Source organism: Schistocerca serialis, chromosome 4, assembly GCF_023864345.2.
Source record: "Schistocerca serialis cubense isolate TAMUIC-IGC-003099 chromosome 4, iqSchSeri2.2, whole genome shotgun sequence".
Lineage (NCBI taxonomy): Eukaryota > Metazoa > Arthropoda > Insecta > Orthoptera > Acrididae > Schistocerca > Schistocerca serialis.
The window spans coordinates 675,020,173-675,043,276 of record NC_064641.1 but is presented as its reverse complement, the minus strand read 5'-3'; the positions used below and the strand labels follow the sequence as shown (position 1 = coordinate 675,043,276).

The 23,104-nt window shown below is 38.4% G+C and overlaps 1 protein-coding gene across 1 annotated transcript in view; it reads left to right on the top strand.

Moving 5' to 3' along the window:
* The first annotated feature begins 3,092 nt into the window (after positions 1-3,092).
* Positions 3,093-23,104, top strand: part of LOC126473153 (phosphoinositide 3-kinase regulatory subunit 4) — a 200,054-nt gene continuing 180,042 nt past the window's right edge. The window contains exons 1-2 of the mRNA XM_050100014.1: positions 3,093-3,312; positions 11,738-11,918. Coding sequence (XP_049955971.1) covers positions 3,221-3,312; positions 11,738-11,918 — 273 coding nt within the window. The 5' untranslated portion in view covers positions 3,093-3,220. The remainder of the gene's footprint in view (positions 3,313-11,737; positions 11,919-23,104) is intronic.

Sequence of the window (23,104 nt, the reverse complement as noted above, 5' to 3'; positions counted from 1 at the left end):
TACAGGTTGAATAAAGTGTGTGCAAGCTGTAGTTTGTAGATAATTTAGGTTTTTTTATATAGCTCAATAATTGTCACCTTGTAATGATGTATTGTGGTTCTTTCTGTAGATCTAAGATTGGTTTGCGTGTTGAAGGATTTGGGGAATGATGGTGAGGCAAGGTTTAAGGTTAGGAAATTCTGGAAAGTTAGCAGGGAGTGTTTTGGGAGGAAGTGGTGGATGGATCACAGTTTGATCGAACACCGAACTGAGTCAGGCAGGGTTCATTATTGGTTTTGGATTAAGTCTGAATTGGCAGGGTTGTTGGCAAAAAAGAACGAGAGTAGGTTTACAATAAGTCCAGCATCAATGAATTTGGGGGTAGGCCAAAAGGTAAGGCCTTTGGAAAAGACTGATATTTCTGTGGGAATGTATACTAGTTCCTGGAGGGCAAGGTTTGGGCCTGGGAGATGGATTTTGTATTTTGGAATTGCAGAGCAGGAGAGTTTTATGAGTGGAGAGAGGTATTGTGAAGAGGTTTTGGCTTGATTTAGATGGCTTTGTAGGACTAGACTGGTGATGGAATTTGAACAGATAGAAATCATTGTGGAAGCAGGGTTGCAGCCCGAGATAGATAATAGGATAATCAGACCATTCAGAAGATTCCATGAGCTAGGCAACAATGGAGGGACAGGTAATGGGACTAGGTTCTGGCTAGGCATAGATAACGTTTTCTGTATTGACACAGGTAGAAGGAGCAAGGATCTACAGTGGGGGATAAAAAAAGTGTAAAAATACCTGGAAAATACACTCTAAGGCAAAAGAAACGGTGTACTATGAAGGAATTATTCGAATGTATTCACATTCATATTTATTCACCTTTAAATATTTTACATGTAATCAGTATCTTTAATAAAAGTTGCATATATATATATATATATATATATATATATATATATATATATATATATATATATATGCAACTTTTATTAAAGATACTGATTACATATATATATATATATATATATATATATATATATATAAAAATTGCATGCATAATATTATATTTTTTAATTTTGTAATATATACTCCTTTCGCAAAATGTACCATCAAAATTGAGTATCATTTATTGCTCTCTCTTAAAATTCTTGACTGTATAAAATACTTCACTTTTTATCCATTTTGCTACTTTTACTTTAAATTGATCCATGGTCATAGAATGTGCAGTTTTTGGTAATTTGTTAATAAATGTGGATGCTAGATACTTATAACTGCAGTGAATTCTTGATAGTCTGGCACATTGGATGTCAGTTATATGTATTCTTGTATTATGTGAATGCATTGCCATCCTAAGGTCAAAGTTATTTAAATTTTCTTTGCCATATATCAGGCACTTATAAATATACAAGCCAGGGACTGTCATTATATTTAATTCTTTAAAATGCTGCCTGCATGAGTCTCTGGGTGGTAGTCCTACAAGGCATGTGATTGCTTTTTTTGCCATTTAAATGCAGTCTTTGAAATTGGGCAGTTTCCCCAGAGTATAATCCCATAAGCGTGATTGGAGTGGAAGAAGGCAAAGTATGCATATAGTGTTAGTCTTCTACTAACAGAGCCTCTCAGTTAATGTAACAAGAAGATTACACGTGAGAGTTTTTTCATAGCATGCCTGTGTGAGTTTCTGAGCTAAGGTTTTGGTCGATATGGAACCCTAGTAGTTTTACAGATCTGTTTTCATATTTTGGGGCATTCAAATTAAATACAGTATCTTATGTCTTATTATTATTTATCTGTAATGAATTTTCCTGAAACCAGCTGGTGCATCTGCCCATTGCTATTGTTACATTATTTTGTAATTTATCCAAGTTGTTTCCCTGAGTAATTAGCGTTGTATTGTCTGCATACAGTGCCATGTCACAAAGTAATGAAGAAAACAAACCATTTATGTAGACTACAAAAAGGAAAGGTTCAAGTACAGAGCCCTGTGGTATTCCTTTGGTAACTGGCAAGAAGCTGGATCTTTTTTTGTTTTATAGCCACAGTTTGTTTTCTATTACATAATTAAGATTGTAATAGTAGAAGAGTACTCTCCCCCAATTCCGTAATACTGTTGCTTTCTTATAATAATATTGTGGGATACAGTATCGAATGCTTTCTTAACTACCAACAGTCTCGCACTAATTATGGATTTATTCTCAAAAGAGTCGTATACTTTAGTGACAACGCTCTCTGCTGCCTTCACAATTGAGAGACTACTTCTGAACCCATACTGTGTGGAACATAGCAGTTTATTCGATTCAAAATTCTGGCTCATTTGCTGGTGGAGACAGTACTCTATTATTTTTGAAATTATGGCTAGTAGTGAGAGGGGTCGGTAATTGTCAGTTAAATCTTTGTCACCTTTCTTATACACAGGTATGATAATAGAAATTTTTGAACAATATGGGTAAATATCTTAATTTAATGTCTTATTTAGTACCCTTGTTAAGGGGATTATTATTCCTTCTCTTATATTTTTTATAACATAATTAGATAAATCATAGTAGTCTTCAGCTCTGGAGTTACTGAGCTTGGCTATTGACATATGTCACTAGATGTGATGTACTCGTACTTGTACAAACAAATGAGAACAGTTTCAAAAAATCTGAATGCTTTATTCAAGAGAAAGAGCTTCAAACACTGATCAAATCAATAACGCTTTGGTTCACCTCTCTTGCAAGCAGTTATTCCGCTCGATCGATGGAGATGTTTAATGTTCTCCTGAGGGATATAGTTCCGGACTGTGTAGAACTGTCCACAATATTTCTAAATTACTTTGTGTATAGATTATAGTATTAGAGAAAATATATTAATTACATTGTAAACTAATGTATTAAGTAATTCTCGTAATGATATCTTTTAGAGGAGAAGTAGCCAAATTTGTCCAACAGAAAGTTCAGTAATTAACTCCCTTAGACGGTGCATGGGTGCAACTGAAGCTGCGTGTAAATAAAAATACCTTAGGTATTGCCGCTTTCGCATCAGTTTACTTCGCTGTGGAAATGTTACACACTTACACCCAAAGTAGCACGCGCAAGATCAGCGACCAAGTCCACGAGTCCAAAGATCTTCTGCTGAGTGTGTCATGTGTAGTGTATGTGGGTGATTGTTTTTATTTTTATTTTCAAATTAATGACAGGAGGTTGTATGTGAATGTCACATATTGTAAAAAGTATTTTCACGTGAAGGGCAGTAAATTAAAATGGGGAACCAGCTTGTGGGAATAGCGCCCTCACAGATTTTCCCAGTGGAGCATTATTTAACTGAACATTCAGACCTGCACTTTGACGTGAAGTAAGTGACACCGTCTGCAAGTAACACCGTGAAAAATTGGATTATAGCCCTTTGAGATTAAGAAACAACAATACCAATTTGCTGCCTATTTATCCAAAACAAATATTTAGTGAGTTTTCCCACTGTGCGTCCTAAAAGAATACGATCATTATGACACTTAACTCTCGTTACCGCTGGGGCCGTCGATGAAGAATTAACTACTAGAGAATTAATACATTGCAGTGACAGTTGTTCACTCCTTCATTTCAGCACCACTCTCGGTAATGGCACGAATTTTATGAGGTGTATCTACAGCCAGTTCCATATGTGTGTTTCTAAAATTAAATGCTTCTGCCATGAATCACTGCACTGAAGATTAAGTAAGGGAATCACTCCACTGTAGTACCCACATTCTAAAAGCAATTTAGTTAAACTTGATTTTTAAAATAATCTGAAAGGTGCAAACAAACCACATGCAGTTTTCATCATTCAGAGGCTCAACAAGAGAGTTTTGATGTGTTTGCATACCTTTGTCAATGATCATGGAGGTGCCACTTCGTCCAGGAATTGCTTGCTTAACTGCTAACTGGACATCAAATCCTATTCTTTTCTCTCTCTCCACCTAGGTAGAACAACTGACTTATTACCAGTGTTCTCACTATTGGTGAATTCAAATAGAGAAAGAATACATTATTTTGAAGATGAATGTCAAGGGTAAAATATTTTTGGTGTACAGTGTCAGATATACTGCAAAAACTGCTAAGTAATGAAGGAATCAGTAATGAGTCTGTCAGATACAGTGTTCTTGGTAATAGCCTGTGAGCCTGTGGTAATCCTATCCTTTTTTTACTTTTCATTATCAGTTGTGGCAGTCTATGTTCAAGGCTCAGGTACAGTTAATCTTTAGTAGTGTTTTCACTGACTTGAGCCATCACACATTCTTCTTTTCATTCTTTTTTTCTTTTGTTTCTCTCCAGAAATACACACCAAATCATACTGTGCATTGTTGAGACCATGATTTTATTAAAAAGAAAAAAAAAACACAAATGCCCTATCCATGAATACAAAACAACAATCCTTATGTTGTGGTCACATGTTGAAGTACCATTAAAGAAATTAAAGAATGTGTGTGTGCCACTATGCAACAGACATTTTAAATTATCTTCAGTGGGATTTTTATATAATTAGTGACAATGCACGGATTTTCAAACGTGAGTGAAAGTTTTTCGTTTGGCAGTTTCTTCCTATTACCCGCATGGATACTTAGGTTCACTTGATTATTTTGTAGCAGTTCATAGTTATTCTAATGAAACAAACATTAGGAAAAATCAATACCTGTAAAGAGGATTGAGGCTTGTATGCCTGCACCAGAGCAAGCACCACCCTCCCAAATGTGAGGTCAGTGTCATACCAACTGCATGCCTCATTCAGTTGGTTCTTATTGTACAATGTTCTTTGATATGCACAGGCTATGGTTGAAATGGCCCCATTTCCTGTTTCCTATATGAAGCTTTTTAAAAATAAATGTATGTTCATCTTTTATGATTTCAGTCATAAGCATAAATTTTTACAGTCGCAAAGCTTTTAAGTATTTAGATGTATCTGTAGGGACAGATAATTTCCAATCTTGCAGTCATTCATTACATCCTGTAGATCACCTGAGGAAGAAGAACCCCAGGGATATGAATCAGCTCAAGATAAACACTAATAAAAGACAGGAAAATCACAGAAACTTAATCTGTAGGCTACTTAATTTCATTAACAATACCCTGTCACTATACTGTTTAAATACAATCTTTGCACCTGTCAGTTAAATTTAACACAGCAATTTAGGAAGATATCTGCAGCTTTGAAGGAAAAAATTTGCTCCTCCCTTAGCTCAGTTGTTTTAAATAACTGTAGTTTTTGTTACATTGGTAACTGATCATTTTGACCTAATTGATTAGGATTGTATTTTTGAAAGAAAATAGTTTCTTACATTTGTGAATACAAAGGCATGATTAAAATGTTCTGCTGCTAGTTAGAGAATACTCTGCCAATATACTGGTGACATCATTCAAACAGTGGAGATATGAAATGGCCAGTGGATTTGTCACTAACACCATTAAAATTTTAGCAAAACAAAAACTGAGAAATTAACAGCAACTTCAGTAAGAGTTAGGTAGCCTTTGCATTTTTCGTTGTTTATCTATGATACATATATGTGTAAAAATATTCACTGGAGACTTGTCGGTTACCTAGAGAATGCTTTCGAAATTTACTTCGCAGTTTTACTTTTGTGATGAAGAGTGTGTTACATATGATAAAGTGCATTTATACATGACGAGGACGCAAAAGGTAGGCTACACTACAGGTCAATCTGTTACCGCACAATCACATTAGCACCTTTCAGCCTAACCTAGACTTTGGGTTATACTAAATATTAGTTTGTCACAACAGCCAAGGTTTGGGTGGGGGCAGTATTCCAGTTTAGTTGGAACTCCATCAGAATAGGGTGTTTTGGGCATGGAATTAGATTATTCACTTCTTGAAATATAATAGAAACTTGAAAATATCAGACCACAGTGGGAAAATACTGTTTCTATCAGGGAAATAAATTTAGTTATGTTATGTGCAGTGTAAAAAAAAGAGAGAGGATAATGAAAAATTTGTTGGCTCCTACAATTCACATGCAAACTATCACCATCCAAACTAACCTAGGTCTTAGGATATACATTTCAGTCTTTCATCACAGCCTTAGCAAAAATAAAAAAGGCGTACGAGGGTCTGATACAGAACACAGTCCAAAACTTTGTTCCTCTAGACCACTAACTGCCACTACCCACAAGAACTGAACCAGACAATATAAACAAAACACATGACTGATACCCAAAATGAAACATACAAACAGAAACATGTCAGATACCACCTACACAACATTTGATGTCATATTCCAAAAAGTACACTGATAGCTCACATTGTTCACTAGGCCCTTATCATGTAACTCTACAAGGAGCACTCCAGGTTGCAGATATTTTCAATTCTTGAATTTGGATAATAGATAATTCATGGGATTGCTGATGATGTATGTTTTTATTTTTCTTAGTAGGGATTCCTCATTTCTTGCTTTATTTTAGATGGGAACTGAATATCTTTGCCTAGATTATATAGCTCCATCCAGAACCCATGATGAAGCAGCAGAGTGTACACAAAAATAATTTTATGTCATTTATTATAACATACATACATACTCTGCAAATCAATGTGAATTGGATGGTAGAGGGTATACCCCTTGCGCCAATTGTTACGGTTTTTTTCCTGTTCCATTCACATATGGAGCATAGGAAGAATGACTGTTTAAATGCCTCCAAACAAGTGCTCATTAAGCTAATCTTGTCCTCATGATCCCTATGGGAGTGATACATAAGGGGTTGTAATACATCCCTAGAGTCATCATTTATAGCCAGGTTTTGAATCTTTGTAACCAGGCTTTTTTGGTATAGCTTATGTCTGTTTTAAAGAGTCTACCAGTTCAGTTTGCTCAGCACTTCTGTGACACACTCCCATGGATCAAACAAATCTGTAACCATTCATGCTGCCCCTCTCTGTATACATTCACTTGAGCAATATTCTAAGATGGGGCGCATTATTGATTTGTAAGCAGTCTCTTTTATTGACTGATTGCATTTTCCCAGTATTCTACCAATAAAGTGAGATCTACCACCTGCTTTACCCACAACTTAGCCTATGTGATCATTCAATTTCATATCCCTACAAAGTGTTACACCCAGGTATTTGTGTGAATTATCTGATTCCATATGTGACTTGTTAATATTGTAGTCTTAAGAAACTAATTATTTTGTTTTGTGAGGCACACAATTTTACATTTCTGAACATTTAAAGCAAGCTGCCAGTCTTCGCAACATTTTAGAATCTTATTAAGTTCTGACTGAATATTTATGCAGTTTCTTTCAGACAGTACTTTATTACAGATAACTGCATCATCTGCAAAAAGTATGAAGTTACTATTGATATTGATTGCAAGGTTATTAATATACAACATGAACAGCAAGGATCCCAGCACACTTCCTGGGGTACACCCAAAGTTACTTCCACATCTGCCAGTGACTCTCCATTCAGGACAACTTGCTGTGTCCTCCTTACAAAAAAAAAATCCTCAATCCAGTCAGAAATTACATTTGATACTCCATATGATCATAATTTTGATAATAAGCATTGATTTGGTTCTGAGTTAAATGCTTTTTGGAGTTCAAGAAATACACTGTCTATCCGAATGTTTTGATCCAAAGTTTTCATTATTGTATGTCATGTGAGAACAGTATGAGTTGGGTTTCACGTGATCATTAGTTTTGGAATCCATGCTGGCTGGCATGGGCGAGGTCATTCTGTTCGAGATGTCTCATTATGTTTGAGCTCGGAATATGTTCTCAGATTCTGCAACAAGTCAATGTCGAGGATACTGGATGGTAGTTTTGTTTTTGTTAACAGGTGTGACTTGTGCTTCCTTCCAGGTGCTGGGCATGGTTTATTATTCAAGGGATCTTTGATGAACTACAGTTAAAGGAGGGGCTAACTCTGCTGCAATAGTTTGGACAAGAAGAGAATAGAAGCTTTCAAAATGTGGTGCTACAGAAGAATGCTGAAGATTAGATGGGTAGATCACATAACTAATGAGGAAGTATTGAATAGGATTGGGGAAAAGAGAAGTTTGTGGCACAACTTGACCAGAAGAAGGGATCGGTTGGTAGGACATGTTCTGAGGCATCAAGGGATCACCAATTTAGTATTGGAGGGTAGCGTGGAGGGTAAAAATCGTAGAGGGAGACCAAGAGATGAATACACTAAGCAGATTCAGAAGGATGTAGGTTGCAGTAGGTACTGGGAGATGAAAAAGCTTGCACAGGATAGAGTAGCATGGAGAGCTGCATCAAACCAGTCTCAGGACTGAAGACCACAACAACAACAACAACTCTGCTGCAAAATCAGTATAGAATCTTTACAAATGTTCCTAACATACACATGTGTGACTACTATGTCCCGTTTTATATCTACCTCTTACATCATTACTTATAATTCTAATATGGTGCAAATCACTTTTATTGTCAGCAGCAAAGAGTATTAACAAAGTGAGTATTAGATTCCATGATTCTTAAAGACACCTCTGCATATGATTATCTGCTTAAGCTTATAAAATACTTTAACAACTGTTCTGCAGAATAAATACTGTATTTACTGGTACTTTAGGTGTACTGTCTCAGAAGATGATTAAGACACAAGGGAGTAAAAATATGTTAACCAAGCCAAAACCTTTCTTCAGGTCAACACAGCAAGAGATACTTGTGAGAGAGAAATGTTCTGACCAGATCTTCTTGATTAGTTTATCTGTGTGTTGACTCAATTTAAACTGAAACTTCCTGGCAGATTAAAACTGTGTGCCCGACCGAGACTCAAACTTGGGACCTTTGCCTTTCGCGGGCAAGTGCTCTACCATCTGAGCTACCGAAGCACGACTCACGCCCGGTCTCACAGCTTTACTTCTGCCAGTATCTCGTCTCCTACCTTCCAAACTTTACAGAAGCTGTCCTGCGAACCTTGCAGAACTAGCACTCCTGAAAGAAAGGATACTGCTGAGACATGGCTTAGCCACAGCCCGAGTTCGAGTCTCGGTCGGGCACACAGTTTTAATCTGTCAGGAAGTTTCATATCAGCGCACACTCCGCTGCAGAGTGAAAATCTCATTCTGGAAACATCCCTCAGGCTGTGGCTAAGCCATGTCTCCGCAGTATCCTTTCTTTCAGGAGTGCTAGTTCTGCAAGGTTCGCAGGAGAGCTTCTGTAAAGTTTGGAAGGTAGGAGACGAGATACTGGCAGAAGTAAAGTTGTGAGACCGGGCGTGAGTCGTGCTTCGGTAGCTCAGATGGTAGAGCACTTGCCTGCGAAAGGCAAAGGTCCCGAGTTCGAGTCTCGGTCGGGCACACAGTTTTAATCTGCCAGGAAGTTTCATATCAGCGCACACTCCGCTGCAGAGTGAAAATCTCATTCTCAATTTAAACTCATTGTCCAGTGTTTCTTAAGGCAAACACCAGGATTGTTTCTTTGCAAGGTTAACTATTGGTTTCCTTCTCCCAGTCTGATCTTGTATTCTGTCTTAAGTGACCTAATTATCAACAAGATTTTGAATCATTGTCTTGTTTCTTTTGGCTGGGCCTGATAAAATTTCCAGAAACTGTTGATTTGTTAGAAAAGATGTGTGGGAGGATGGAAGGTCAAATGCTGAAAATGCATCAGTGATTAATGATCAGAGTGACAAATATGGAAAAGAAGTGGGAAATGACCTGTGACACCCTCAAAATTGTGGACATTGGAATTAATCTAAATCCACTATAGCAACCATGACTTCACTCATACAGTTTTGCCATAAAATATATTTGAAATAATCTAAGAACCAATATTTACTAATTAATTGGAATTTTGGTGGCAACTAATATTCCCCTTTCCATCATCAAATATCAAATAAATTTAAAAATAAAATTAAAAAAACAAAAAACGAAAGTCAGTGTCATTATCATCAGTTAACCTGTATAGCAGAACTGAACTGCATGATACCAACCAATTACAAAACAATGATACCTGAAACATACTAAGCCATTTATGATCAACGAGTGGTGCATTATTTGCAAGATTTATATAGCGAAAATGAAATTCACACGTAGCTAACCAAACATGAAAGAACGATATTAAAAAAACCCAAGTCAGTTACGCTATAAGACTGATACTGTTATATGTACTTCTGTTATATGTGTTTGAGATACAGTGCTAGAATGAAAGCTGCATTAACCACTAAAATAAGTACAAATGAACAACATTCATAAAGACAGCAAATAACATACATCTGGTATCATTAACTTCACTTTACACACAGAGTTAAAAGTGAATCTATGATATGTACAACACACATTAATATATTCACAACAGCACTTAAAACGTGAATAAACACATCACATGAATGTACTTACCTATCAAAAAACACCATAGTACAAGAAAAAATCTACATTAAAAAACCTATAAAAATCAAATACCATCAGTACACAAAAAACATACATAAATGTCTTACATAAAACTATGACTCCTAGTGTAGGAGGCCCTTTCACCATATTGATAGAATTTCCACAATTTTTTACATATAACAATTACATCAATACACCACACTTTCAAGGGAAAGTATGGTGCTCGGCATGTCGTGCATCTCCTCTGTCAACATATGGCTGTTACACCTAACTGTTCACCAATCAGACAAGCAACACACTCTACAGTATTTTACAAATTGACATACTAAGTAGTTTTATAACTTCAAAATTTACCACAAGAAAACCCTATCTCAAGCAACACATCTAGTTCAAAATATCCTCTTCACAAATGGGAGATTTCAAATATTCCACCCGCGTATGACATTGCTTGTCACAATATCATTAAAATGCAAAGCCAATACCTAGTATTAAGCACTTGATCCAAGAATTATTTGTATACTTTTGTTCTTGAAAGATCTGCAAAGCAGGAGTAAAAGTACTCAAAAAGTTCGGAAGTTGTAATGTTGGGTATCGACAGACTAGTCAGTACAATAAATTTTTAAAGTGTGTGGTTGCGATTTTACTTCAAGTGGTAAAAATATTGATTATAATTGGTAGTGACAATAGACTAATGTTTTTTTTGTTTATACATGGTTCATTAGGATATTTGTAATACTACATGTATGTATTGTGCGTATGTGTAGTGTAGTGTAGTGTTTGTGTTGTATTATGGTGGTGGTGATGATGAGAGACGGGAGAGGGTGAAACCTGGTGCTGACACAAGCCTACTTCTTGCTATTAGCGCCAAAGGGGCTTCCAAGCTTAATGTCTCCATCCATTGGATGGATCACCTTCAACAGTGTCACATGCCCTCACTTCCTGAGACAATGTGGAGAGGTTTGGTATTCAAACCGGGACATTGGCACAAAGTCTGGTGGTCAGGAACTTTCGCACCATTACTACCACTCCCCTTGTTAGCCAAATACTGGGTGAGAAAATTTTTTCCACCACCAAGATTGAAACCAGCTTCCTCCTGGGTTGAGTGCCACTGCACAAGCATGCATTAGCGACCTCGGCCATGGAGGCGGGTAATAAGACTCATGTGTATGGAAAGAAAACAGAGATGTTCCAGATTATTAATTTAGCGCTCTCATGGTTTGTGAGGTGGAGTGCCTTTAATTGATAGTCAGATAATATACATTTATGGATGTAGACTTGCTGCAGTTGTTACATGCTCATGCTTATGATGAGGTTTTAACCATTAATCACCTGTTTTTTTTCCAAAAAACTAACTTCAAATTATTTTATTTCTTTTTTAATTATAAAAGTTTGATACTTTAAAAACATTTTGTTGATAGCAATTTCTGTTCACTGTTACAGTTTGGGAAGTACTCGATTCTTCAAAGTAGCTCGAGCAAAATCTCAAGAAGGATTGATTGTTGTGAAAGTGTTTGCCATTCATGACCCTACACTGCCACTACAACAATATAAAGATAGAGTTGAAGATATTCGAAACCAGCTACAAGGTGCTGTTAACTGCATACCTTTTCAGAAAGCTGTGGTAAGTAGAAAATTTGAGTGTACCCTGCACTCTTCTTTTGAGTAGAACTATGTTATAAAGTAGAAATTATGTGAAACTAAAACCCTTAAATTGCTATAAAAGTGACATCATTCCAAACCATAGGTAAAGATGAGTAGTCTGTGTGGAAGCTGTTTTTACTACTGCCTAGAATCACAAGTTATTAACCACTACTATCATTAGGCAGTACTTGCATAGGGATATAAGAATAAGAATCCCTATGTTCCTGAAGAGGTTTCTGGATCATGCTTGTTTATCAACTCCACACGGAGATTTTAATGCAAGCTTGTGTAGAATAAATATTTTCTTGGTCTTAGCTGTATTATTACTCCAGAAGATTGCAGCATAGGGCAGTGTTGAATGAAAGTATGCTAGCAATTCCATCAGCAGGTTAACAAAATTAGAAGTATTTGTAAGTTTGAAAGAGGCAGAGCTGAGCTTTTTGGTTAATTTATCCACAAGCTGGTGCCACCTCAGTTTATTATCCAGCTGGATACTTAGATACTTCACACATGCAACCTCATGCAGAATGTGCATGTTGGTCTCTATTTCTGGTGCCTGAAAGTAATTTTGATTTATTTGGAATGAATAATATGAATCTTTGTAAGATTAAGTCTTAAACTGTTTGCTGTTAACCAATTGTAAGGCTGTTCCTTTATCCTCTGTACTTAGCTGGCCGTGTGGGTATATTTGGGTCCTTTATCAGTATGCTAGTCTTTCAGCAAGCATCACAATTATTGAAGCATTATTGAAGCATACTCAAATATTGCAGGTCCAGAAAAGGAGCAGGCCAAGCACCAAACCTTGCAGTACACCATATTTAATGTTTACTCTGATGCAACCATATGTTTTATGTTGTTAAGTTATGCCTCTATCCCTGTAAGAGGAATGCCTATAAGACCATATCATTTTTGTTTTCATTTTTATTATTTACACAATCAAAGGCTTTGGCGAGACCTTAGGAAATGACAAAGGATAATTTTTCTTGTTTAGTTCTACCAAAACCATGTCTGTGACATCATATATTGCTTTATCAGTCAATAAGCCTATATGGAAACCAACATGAGCTGCTGTGAAATAGTTATTCTCAAAAAGATGCTTCAGTATTATGTTATAAGCTGCCTTCTCAACAGTTTTTGAGAATGCAGGATTACTTGCTTATGGCCACTTTCACAAATGGATTTTACTAGTGCACACTTCTGTCTTTCAGGAAATACATATGTACTCATTGACTGCTTACAAAGGTAACTGATGGTAGGCCCTTCCAACTTAGTATGAGATTTTAGTACTTTTGTTCAAATATCATCATATTAAGAAGAGTCATTACTTTTCAATGATCTAATGATTTTTGTGGTCTTTGTAGCACATGATTTGGCAAAACTGATGTCAGATGATGTAGTGGGTAATTTTTATCTGTGTGATTGAAGTTACTTATTCTTTGTGTAGCCGCTACCATATACGAGGGGCGTTTGAAAAGTCCGTGCAAAAATAAGAGCTACTTACGTGTTTGGGGTACACTTTTTTATTTTTCGACATTGTCTCCTTTTAGACTTACACACTTTGTCCAATGCTGTTCTAATTTGTTGATCCCTTCCAGATAATAGGAATTGTCCAAGTCTGCAAAATAGCTATTAGTTGCTGCAATCACCACCTCGTTTGAGTAAAGCATTTGTCCCGCCAGCCATTTCTTCAAATTGGGGAACAAATAGCAGTCCAAGGGAGCCAAGTCTGGAGAATAGGGGGGATGTGAAATAAGTTGGAATCATGTTTCCATTAATGTTGGGACCACAACTGCTGAGGTGTGTTGCTGGTGCATTGTGATGGAAAAGGGCTTTTTTGCGGTCCAATCACCGGCATTTTTTTTGCAGCTTGGTTTTCAAATGATCCAATAACGATGAATAATATGCACCTGTAATAGTTTTACCCTTTTCCAGATAGTTGAAGAGGATTATCCCTTGCGAATCCCAAAAGACAGTTGCCAATCCTTTCTGGCCGAAGGAATGGTCTTCGCCTTTTTTGGTGCAGATTCTCCCTTGGTAACCCATTGTTTAGATTGTTCTTTGGTCTTAGGAGCATAGTAATGTATCCATCTTTAATCCACAGTGATGAAACGACACTTTAAGTCTTGCGGATTCTTCCTGAACAGCTGCAAATCATCCTTCCAAAACTTCACACGATTCCGTTTTTGGTCAAGCGTGGGCAATTGCGGAACCCATCTTGCAGATAGCTTTCTCACGTCCAAATGTTTATGCAAAATATTATGTACCCGTTCATTTGAGATGCCCACAGCACTATCAATCTCATGCACCTTATCTCTTCTGTCATCCATCACCCTATCATTGATTTTATCAATGATTTCTGTAGTGGTAACCTCCACAGGGCATCCAGAACGTTTAGCATCACTTGTGCCCATATGGCTTGTAAACTGTTCTAATTGAAGCTGCAGAGTCCCCGTAATGTTTATCAAGCTTCTCTCTAGTCTCCATAGGCATTTTGCCTTTCATAAAGTAATGTTTAATCACCACACGAAATTCTTTTACATCCATTTTTTGACAAGCACTTGATTTCCTTGACTCACATGAATGCCAAACACAAATAAATAGACCAATATGGCTGAAACTTGGTGTGCGTTCTTTCTAAAGATGCTACTAACTAAATGTGACCTCAATATGCTCCAGTGGTGCCATCTCTCGGACTTTGCACGGACTTTTCAAATGCCTCTCGTAGGTATAGCTGTTTCTATATGTTCATTTTTATATATATATGTGTTTCATACGAAAAGCTGTTCATAAGATATTGTGAATTCATCATTCAACAAGAATTGCAGTATTCCTCTCATCTTCCCATATTCATTCATTGATTTAGTAGTTAAAGATTGACTTCGTGCTGTGTAATGTTTTAACAGCAGCACATTTTGTTGAGAGCAGAAAAGAAATACATTTTTATTGCAGTCTATTGTCACATTTGTCATAGTATTGATTACCAGTTTCATTCAATTTCAAATATCTTCAATCTAAAAATGAAACCAGATTGTTACAGAGACTTTTTCAAGTCTCAAACTCCTATGTTGTGTATACGTAGACTGAAGCGACAAATGAAAATTTGTATCAAGGCCAGAATTTGAACCAAGGTCATCTGTTCACTAGGCATATGTGCTAACCACTGTGCCACCCTGGTGCAGTGACTTTGCACAACTGCATGGGCTACCTTAGCTCACCTACCTCATAAATCCTGATTCCCGTTCATGTCTCAGCCTACTTGTTATTCCTCCAAAACTAGAACAACATTGCAGAGGCTCTCCAACGGTAGTGGAATAGTGCCTCAGCATTGAACAAAAAATGGGAAGCCTGTCTGAAACCCAGGCATATATGTTATTTAATCAACTGAAACTATATGGTTCTAGAGGCCTTTCCAAGTCTCAAAATGTCTATGATGTATACAGTCAAGTCTCAGTATATCAAAGACCCATCTGTGTCAAATTTTTTCTTCATTCCCTTCCTTTGGAAGCCTCAAACCTTGATATTTCAAAGAAAACCTGCCATTATATCAAATTTTTTTGGGGGGCTTGAGAAGTGCAGCTTTTACCTTTGTATATTGTATTTCAGTGAACAAAAACTCTTTATATCGAAGTCACCTCTATATATGGAAGTCTTTCATATGGTACCTCTGTACATCGGAGAGCACACAAATAGGGGAAACCCAGTCCCTCCCCTCCCTGCATCAATGCCTCAATCAGATCTGTTTTTGATTGAGTGTGAGCTGTAAGTACCAGCTATGGGCTCTAAGTGGAAATGTCCAACAATCGCTGAGAAGTGAGAGTTAATAGATGAGGTGAAAACAGGAGTGAAGAAAAAGAAAGACTTAGCCGCAGAGTTTGGGATTCTGGCAAGCACACTGTCAACATAAAGTAGATTGTGCGATTACAGCAGATGAATGGACAGATCAGAAATGGCAATGAAATGATGAGTTTCCAGATTTATAAGAGTGTTTGGTACAGCAGTTCCAACAACAGAGGAACAATAATGTGAAATTTGGTAGATTTATTTTGTAAGAAAAGGCACATTATTTTGAAGCAGCATTGGGATACGACACGTTTTGTGTGAGTAACGGATGATTAGAAACTTTCAGGAAAAGACCTAATATTGTTTGCCAAAAAGTGACTGGGGAAATTTCCAGTGTAGTTACCAAAATTTGTGATGAGTGGAAGTTAGAAACGCAGAGGATCCTTCAATATTGCAAACCAGATGATGTTTTTGACATTGACGAACTTGGACTATTTTACAAATGTCTTCCAGATAAAACTTTGACTTTCCAAGGATAAAAATGTCACAGGGACAAGCTAAGTGAAGATTATGTTACTGTTCTGTTAGCAGCAAATATGACTGGCACAGAAACGCTCAAGCCACTTATGATTGGAAAACCTAAGAAACCACAATGTCTTTTTCTGGTTGTAATTCATCTCCTGTGGAGTACACTGCAAACAAGAAAGCATAGATGACTTCAGAAGTGTTATCCAACTGGTTGAAGGATTTTGACTCATGAAAATCGAAAAGTTGTTTGTGAACAGTTGCAGTGCACACAGTTCTATCTGCCCATTAAAGGCTGTGACAGTACAACTTTTACCACCTACCAGTACATCAGAATTACAGCCCTTAGATCAAAGAATAATCAAGAATGATGGGTGGTCTGAATGACAGTCTGCAGTATTGATGACAGCCTTACAACTATCAACATTTTAGACATTATGAGGATACTGGATAAAGAGTGGCGAAATGTGAGGGAGCAAACGATCGTCAAATGTTTCCAAATGTGGGGTTTTTATGTCAGATGAAAATAAGGAGCTGGTGGGTTTAATGCTTCGACATGCAAAATCTTGGCTTTCTGACACTGGTGGGACTTTTGACTAAAGTTTTATTTTTTTTATACAGTACTTACAGGAGACATCCCCTGTGATTAACCGAGCGAGAAGGCACGTTGGTTAACACACTGGACTTGCATTCGGGAGGACAATGGTTCAAACCTGCGTCAGACCATTCTGATTAGGTTTTCTGTGATTTCCCTAAATCACTTCAGGCAAATGCTGGGATGGTTCCTTTGAATGCGCATGGCCGACTTCCTTCCCCATCCTTCCCTTACCCTATGGGACAGATGACGTAGCTGTTTGGTCCTCTCCCCCCAACCAACCAACCAACTAACAAAACAAACAAACCACCCACCCACCCCTATCAGTGTCCTCAAGTCGGAATGGACAAAAATGGTGACTCACTTTGGCATCACACACATTTGTTTTGAAGATTTCGTGGATGTGGACAATGATGTCGCAGTAGCAGGATCACTAACAGTAGCCGAGGTTCTTGACTCCTTGAAGATAGTGAACGAAAAAGAAGGCTGCAACAATGATGTGGAGGAAGGGGAAGAGGGGGAGGGGGAGGAGGAAGTCAAAGAATCACCATCAGTGATGGCTAGGCAGGCCAAAGTGGCACTCGACACAATCAGAGCATACGTGGAGAAGTGTGAGGAGGTAGAGGGTATGTGTTCTCAGCCATCGTTATCACACACAATGAAATTGACTCTCAGGTGATCAAAAGTGTAAAGAAAGCTAAAATTACATATTACTTTTAAAGCTAATGATGTCTGGTAATTTTTATGTACATGCTATGTGTTTTTTCTGAATTAATTTTTTTTACAATGAAAGTATTTTATTTTAAACTAATAAATTGTTGTTTGTTTCAGAAGAAATAAAAAAATATGCATAACAGTCTATCTTGATTTCTTTTTTATATTACCAAAACTAAATATAGGTCTATATCACACACAAACATGAACAAAATCACAGTACAGTAATGAAAATATTGTGGGTTGTGAACTTTTTATGGAAACCTCATTATATCAAACCTTCGATACGTCAAATTAATTTTGCCTTCACTAGAGATTCGATGTATTGAGGTTTGACTGTACATGCATACTGAAACGATAAATGAAAATTTGTACCAAGGCCAGGGTTCAAATATGGGTCTCTGCACACTAGGCAGATGCGCTGTCCACAACGTCACTCTGGCACAGTGGCTATGCACAAGTGTACAGAATGCCCTAGCATGCCTCCCTCCTCAATTCAAATTCCCATTCATGCCTCAGCCTGCTTGGTATTGCCCCCAAAACTCAAACATTACAGAGGGCTTGGCACAAATTTTCAGTCATCACTTCAGTCTGCATATATACACCATTTTCAGATTTGTTAAAAGAAACAAAAGACATGCTGTGTTTTTATCTTACATAAGTAATTTGACGTGCACATGTGATAAATATAAGAGTTAACCCAATACTAATTGCAGTTGCAGAGTAACCCATCACTTCTCTGTGTTGTGCACAACTCATATAACTCATTAATAAACATAAATTACAAAGTCAAGAATTTCAAAAGATTTTAGGCAAGCATGTTAGGTGTCACCCTCTACACACGGCACATCAAGATGATTATGTCACCGTGTTAAAGCAAAATAGTTCCAAAGATAAAAAAAAAAATAAAAAAAATATGATCATTGTGTAACACTAAAATTAGAATGAACAAGAAACTCAGAGTCCACATCTGTGACACATTTTCTTGAGTCTTGTATATTAGTGTACTTCTTTTAGAAGTTATTTTTCATGGCTCGGAAACACACAGCGTGCAGTTCAACTCTGCTGCTGAACTGATCTTGTTGTTGGTAAGCTGGTTCCATCAGCTGCCATAAACATCTTGCAGTGTAACTGTTTCAGTGTTTGTATGGTGGTACATGTCTATAAAAGCAAATGAAAGTGTTCTTTCCGACACTCATAGCACATGAGTAGCACATGAGTAGTAGTATATAGAATTCAAACTTTCCAAAATAATTTCTATAAAATGTGTGACTTCTGTCACCATACTGTCCTTTTCCCCTAGGATCAGTACCTGTACCTTACATGGGCACTTCCTCCTTCCATTCTGGTAGGTATGCCCCATCATAAAACATCCCTATTCATCAGGCCACAGGTCGTCTTATCTCTATGTAGGTATGCCTGCCCTATATCCTTAGCAAATGCCGGGTACACCCCCTTGTCTTTTGTGAGTAGGCCTCATGGTCCATTGCCCTAGTATACATAATTATGTATCCATCCGCACATACACAGAAACCATATATATATATATATATATAAAAAAAATAGAGGGAAACATTCCACGTGGGAAAAATTACATATAAAAATAAAGATGAGGTGACTTACCGAACGAAAGTGCTGGCAGGTCGATAGACACACAAACAAGCACAAACATACACACAAAATTCTAGCTTTCGCAACCAACGGTTGCCTCATTAGGAAAGAGGGAAGGAGAGGGAAAGATGAAAGGATGTGGGTTTTAAGGGAGAGGGTAAGGAGTCATTCCAATCCCGGGAGCGGAAAGACTTACCTTAGGGGGAAAAAAGGACAGGTATACACTCGCACACACACACATATCCATCCACACATACAGACACAGGCAGACATATTTAAAGACCCTCTCCTTCCCTCTTTCCTGATGAGGCAACCGTTGGTTGCGAAAGCTAGAATTTTGTGTGTATGTTTGTGTTTGTTTGTGTGTCTATCGACCTGCCAGCACTTTCGTTCGGTAAGTCACCTCATATATATATATGGTTATAATAGAGGGAAACATTCCACGTAGGAAATTTATATCTAAAAACAAAGATGATGTGACTTACCAAATGAAAGTGCTGGCAGGTCGACAGACACACAAACAAACACAAACATACACACAAAATTCAAGCTTTCGCAACAAACTGTTGCCTCATCAGGAAAGAGGGAAGGAGAGGGAAAGACGAAAGGATGTGGGTTTTAAGGGAGAGGGTAAGGAGTCATGTGTGGATGGATATGTGTGTGTGTGTGTGTGTGTGTGTGTGCGCGAGTGTATACCCGTCCTTTTTTCCCCCTAAGGTAAGTCTTTCCACTCCCGGGATTGGAATGACTCCTTACCCTCTCCCTTAAAACCCACATCCTTTCGTCTTTCCCTCTCTTTCTTGGTAAGTCACATCATCTTTGTTTATATATATATATATAAGTGGATGGAGCACTTCCTTTCACGCCGATCACCTGCCACCCTACCTAAAACCTCTTTCCTCATTACCTTAGCCAGCTTCATCCTGACCCACAACTTCTTCACTTTTGAAGACCAGACATACCAACAATTAAAGGGAACAGCCATGGGTACCAGGATGGCCCCCTCGTACGCCAACCTATTCATGGGTTGCTTAGAGGAAGCCTTCTCGGTTACCCAGGCCTGCCAACCCAAAGTTTGGTACAGATTTATTGATGACATCTTCATGATCTGGACTCACAGTGAAGAAGAACTCCAGAATTTCCTCTCCAACCTCAACTCCTTTGGTTCCATCAGATTCACCTGGTCCTACTCCAAATCCTATGCCACTTTCCTTGATGTTGACCTCCACCTGTCCAATGGCCAGCTTCAGACGTCCGTCCACATCAAACCCACCAACAAGCAACAGTGCCTCCATTATGACAGCTGCCACCCATTCCACATCAAACGGTCCCTTCCCTACAGCCTAGGTCTTCGTGGCAAACGAATCTGCTCCAGTCCGGAATCCCTGAACCATTACACCAACAACCTGACAACAGCTTTCGCATCCTGCAACTACCCTGCCGACCTGGTACAGAAGCAAATAACCAGAGCCACTCCCTCATCCTCTCAAACCCAGAACCTCCCACAGAAGAACCACAAAAGTGCCCCACTTGTGACAGGATACTTTCCGGGACTGGATCAGACTCTGAATGTGGCTCTCCAGCAGGGATACGACTTCCTCAAATCCTGCCCTGAAATGAGATCCATCCTTCATGAAATCCTCCCCACACCACCAAGAGTGTCTTTCCGCCATCCACCTAACCTTCGTAACCTCTTAGTTCATCCCTATGAAATCCCCAAACCACCTTCCCTACCCTCTGGCTCCTACCCTTGTAACCGCCCCCGGTGTAAAACCTGTCCCATGCACCCTCCCACCACCACCTACTCCAGTCCTGTAATCCGGAAGGTGTACACGATCAAAGGCAGAGCCACGTGTGAAAGCACCCACGTGATTACCAACTGACCTGCCTACACTGTGACGCATTCTATGTGGGAATGACCAGCAACAAACTGTCCATTCGCATGAATGGACACAGGCAGACAGTGTTTGTTGGTAATGAGGATCACCCTGTGGCTAAACATGCCTTGGTGCACGGCCAGCACATCTTGGCGCAGTGTTACACTGTCCGGGTTATCTGGATACTTCCCACTAACACCAACCTATCCGAACTCCGGAGATGGGAACTTGCTCTTCAATATATCCTCTCTTCCCGTTATCCTCCAGTCCTCAATCTCCGCTAATTTCAAGTTGCCGCCACTCATACCTCACCTGTCATTCAACAACATCTTTGCCCCTGCACTTCCGCCTCGACATCCCAGACGACATCATCCAAGTGTCCGGTCCGTACGTACTACATGAATGTGTAATTAAAAATGGGGGTCCCTATTATAAAAAAAAGTGCAGTTGATATCCGTTTGACCTATGGCAGCACCATCTAGCGGGCCAACCATAGCGCCATCTGGTTTGCCCCTTCAAGCTGGACAAGTTTCGTCCTTTGTAGTTTTTTCGTTTGATGCTTATTTCGTGAGATTTTTTGCCAGGTCATGATCAATGGACCACCCTGTGTATATATTTTCCTATATATATGTGCGGTGTAGAACTGTCACAATAAACAACGATGTGTGCATATTTCCCAATGTACACATACCTTCCCCCTATAACACTTGACTATTCTCACCTTTTGACAAGTTTCTAGTCAGTAGTTTCATTGTTTGTTTACCTGTGTATCTCTGTGTGTATGCTGATGTGTGTTTGTGCACCCTGATTCTTCGGCCTTCTTATCTGAAGATAAGTTGTAGGTTATTGGAAACCACGGAAACTAGGAAGGACTTCTGCGACAGAAGTAGATGAATATGGAAAGAGGGAGAAACAGATAGGTCCTCAAACTAGAAGTAAGAAAGGAAAAAAAAATAGATGTTGTTGCTAAGATTGATGAAGAGAAAGAAGACAGCCCCAAAGACAGGAAACCCTTCCCACCCCCTTTCCCCAGGACCCCTACCTTGCCGGTACTTGAGTGAGGAGCAGTAGGAGGTATGGTGTTAAATTGTCTCTTACAGAATGGCCATTCCCATCTTCACCTTTGAGGTCCCCGAAGAAAATCTTAGAAACCCTATGGAAACGGCAAATGGTGAAGAATCAGGCACACTTGTTTGCGAGGGTCGTTTGAAAGGTGTGATGTGTGTTTTGTGTTTTTTCATGATTTATCTGCTAGTGTAAATCATGCTTTTACCTACAATACCCGCCCCCTTTCAGAATCGATACAAACCCTCCCCTCTACGTCACTTCTCATAAAAGGTATAAAAAATATTTTATACCAAGTATAAAATTATATATATTCCATTATCACATTCATTTAACTGGTCACACAATGTTATATTTTCCACAAATATAATATTCCATTCATTTTACTTGGAAAATAATACTTCAATGACTTTAATTCGATTATCTTACATTCAGTGTGAGAATGGTGTTCTCATGAATTTGGAAATTATATCATAAGTTACGTGCCAGGTATGGTTCTCCCTTTTTACTTAGGATGAGGATTACCAGGCAGCTTTCAACAAAACCATTTTTTGGTATCGTTCATATTAATAGATTTAATGACGTTGACTGTACCCAGACTTCCGTCCAGGCAAAAAAAAAAAAAAAAAAAAAAAAAAAAAAAAAAAAAAAAAAACCATAACTATATGTGGAGAGTGGGAGAGACTGGCTGGCTAGGCAGAGATTTAGTCTATCTTACCTCAGGGGTAATGTGCGCACCAGTTCCCATGTCATGTCACCGCGTAGCAAGTCAGAATAAGTTGGGATAAGACAGGACGAGTCATGAGGACAGGTAGGGACACCCCTGGAATAACTGTGGATGATGTAATCAAAATTTCTAGTGGGCACAACTCTCTAACAACCGAGGATGATGCAGTCAAACACCTAATGGGCACGACTCTCTAACAACTGAGGATGATGCGATCACCTACCAGCAGCAGTTTTGGGCGACGTAACAATTCCTCGCTGATATGTTTTTCT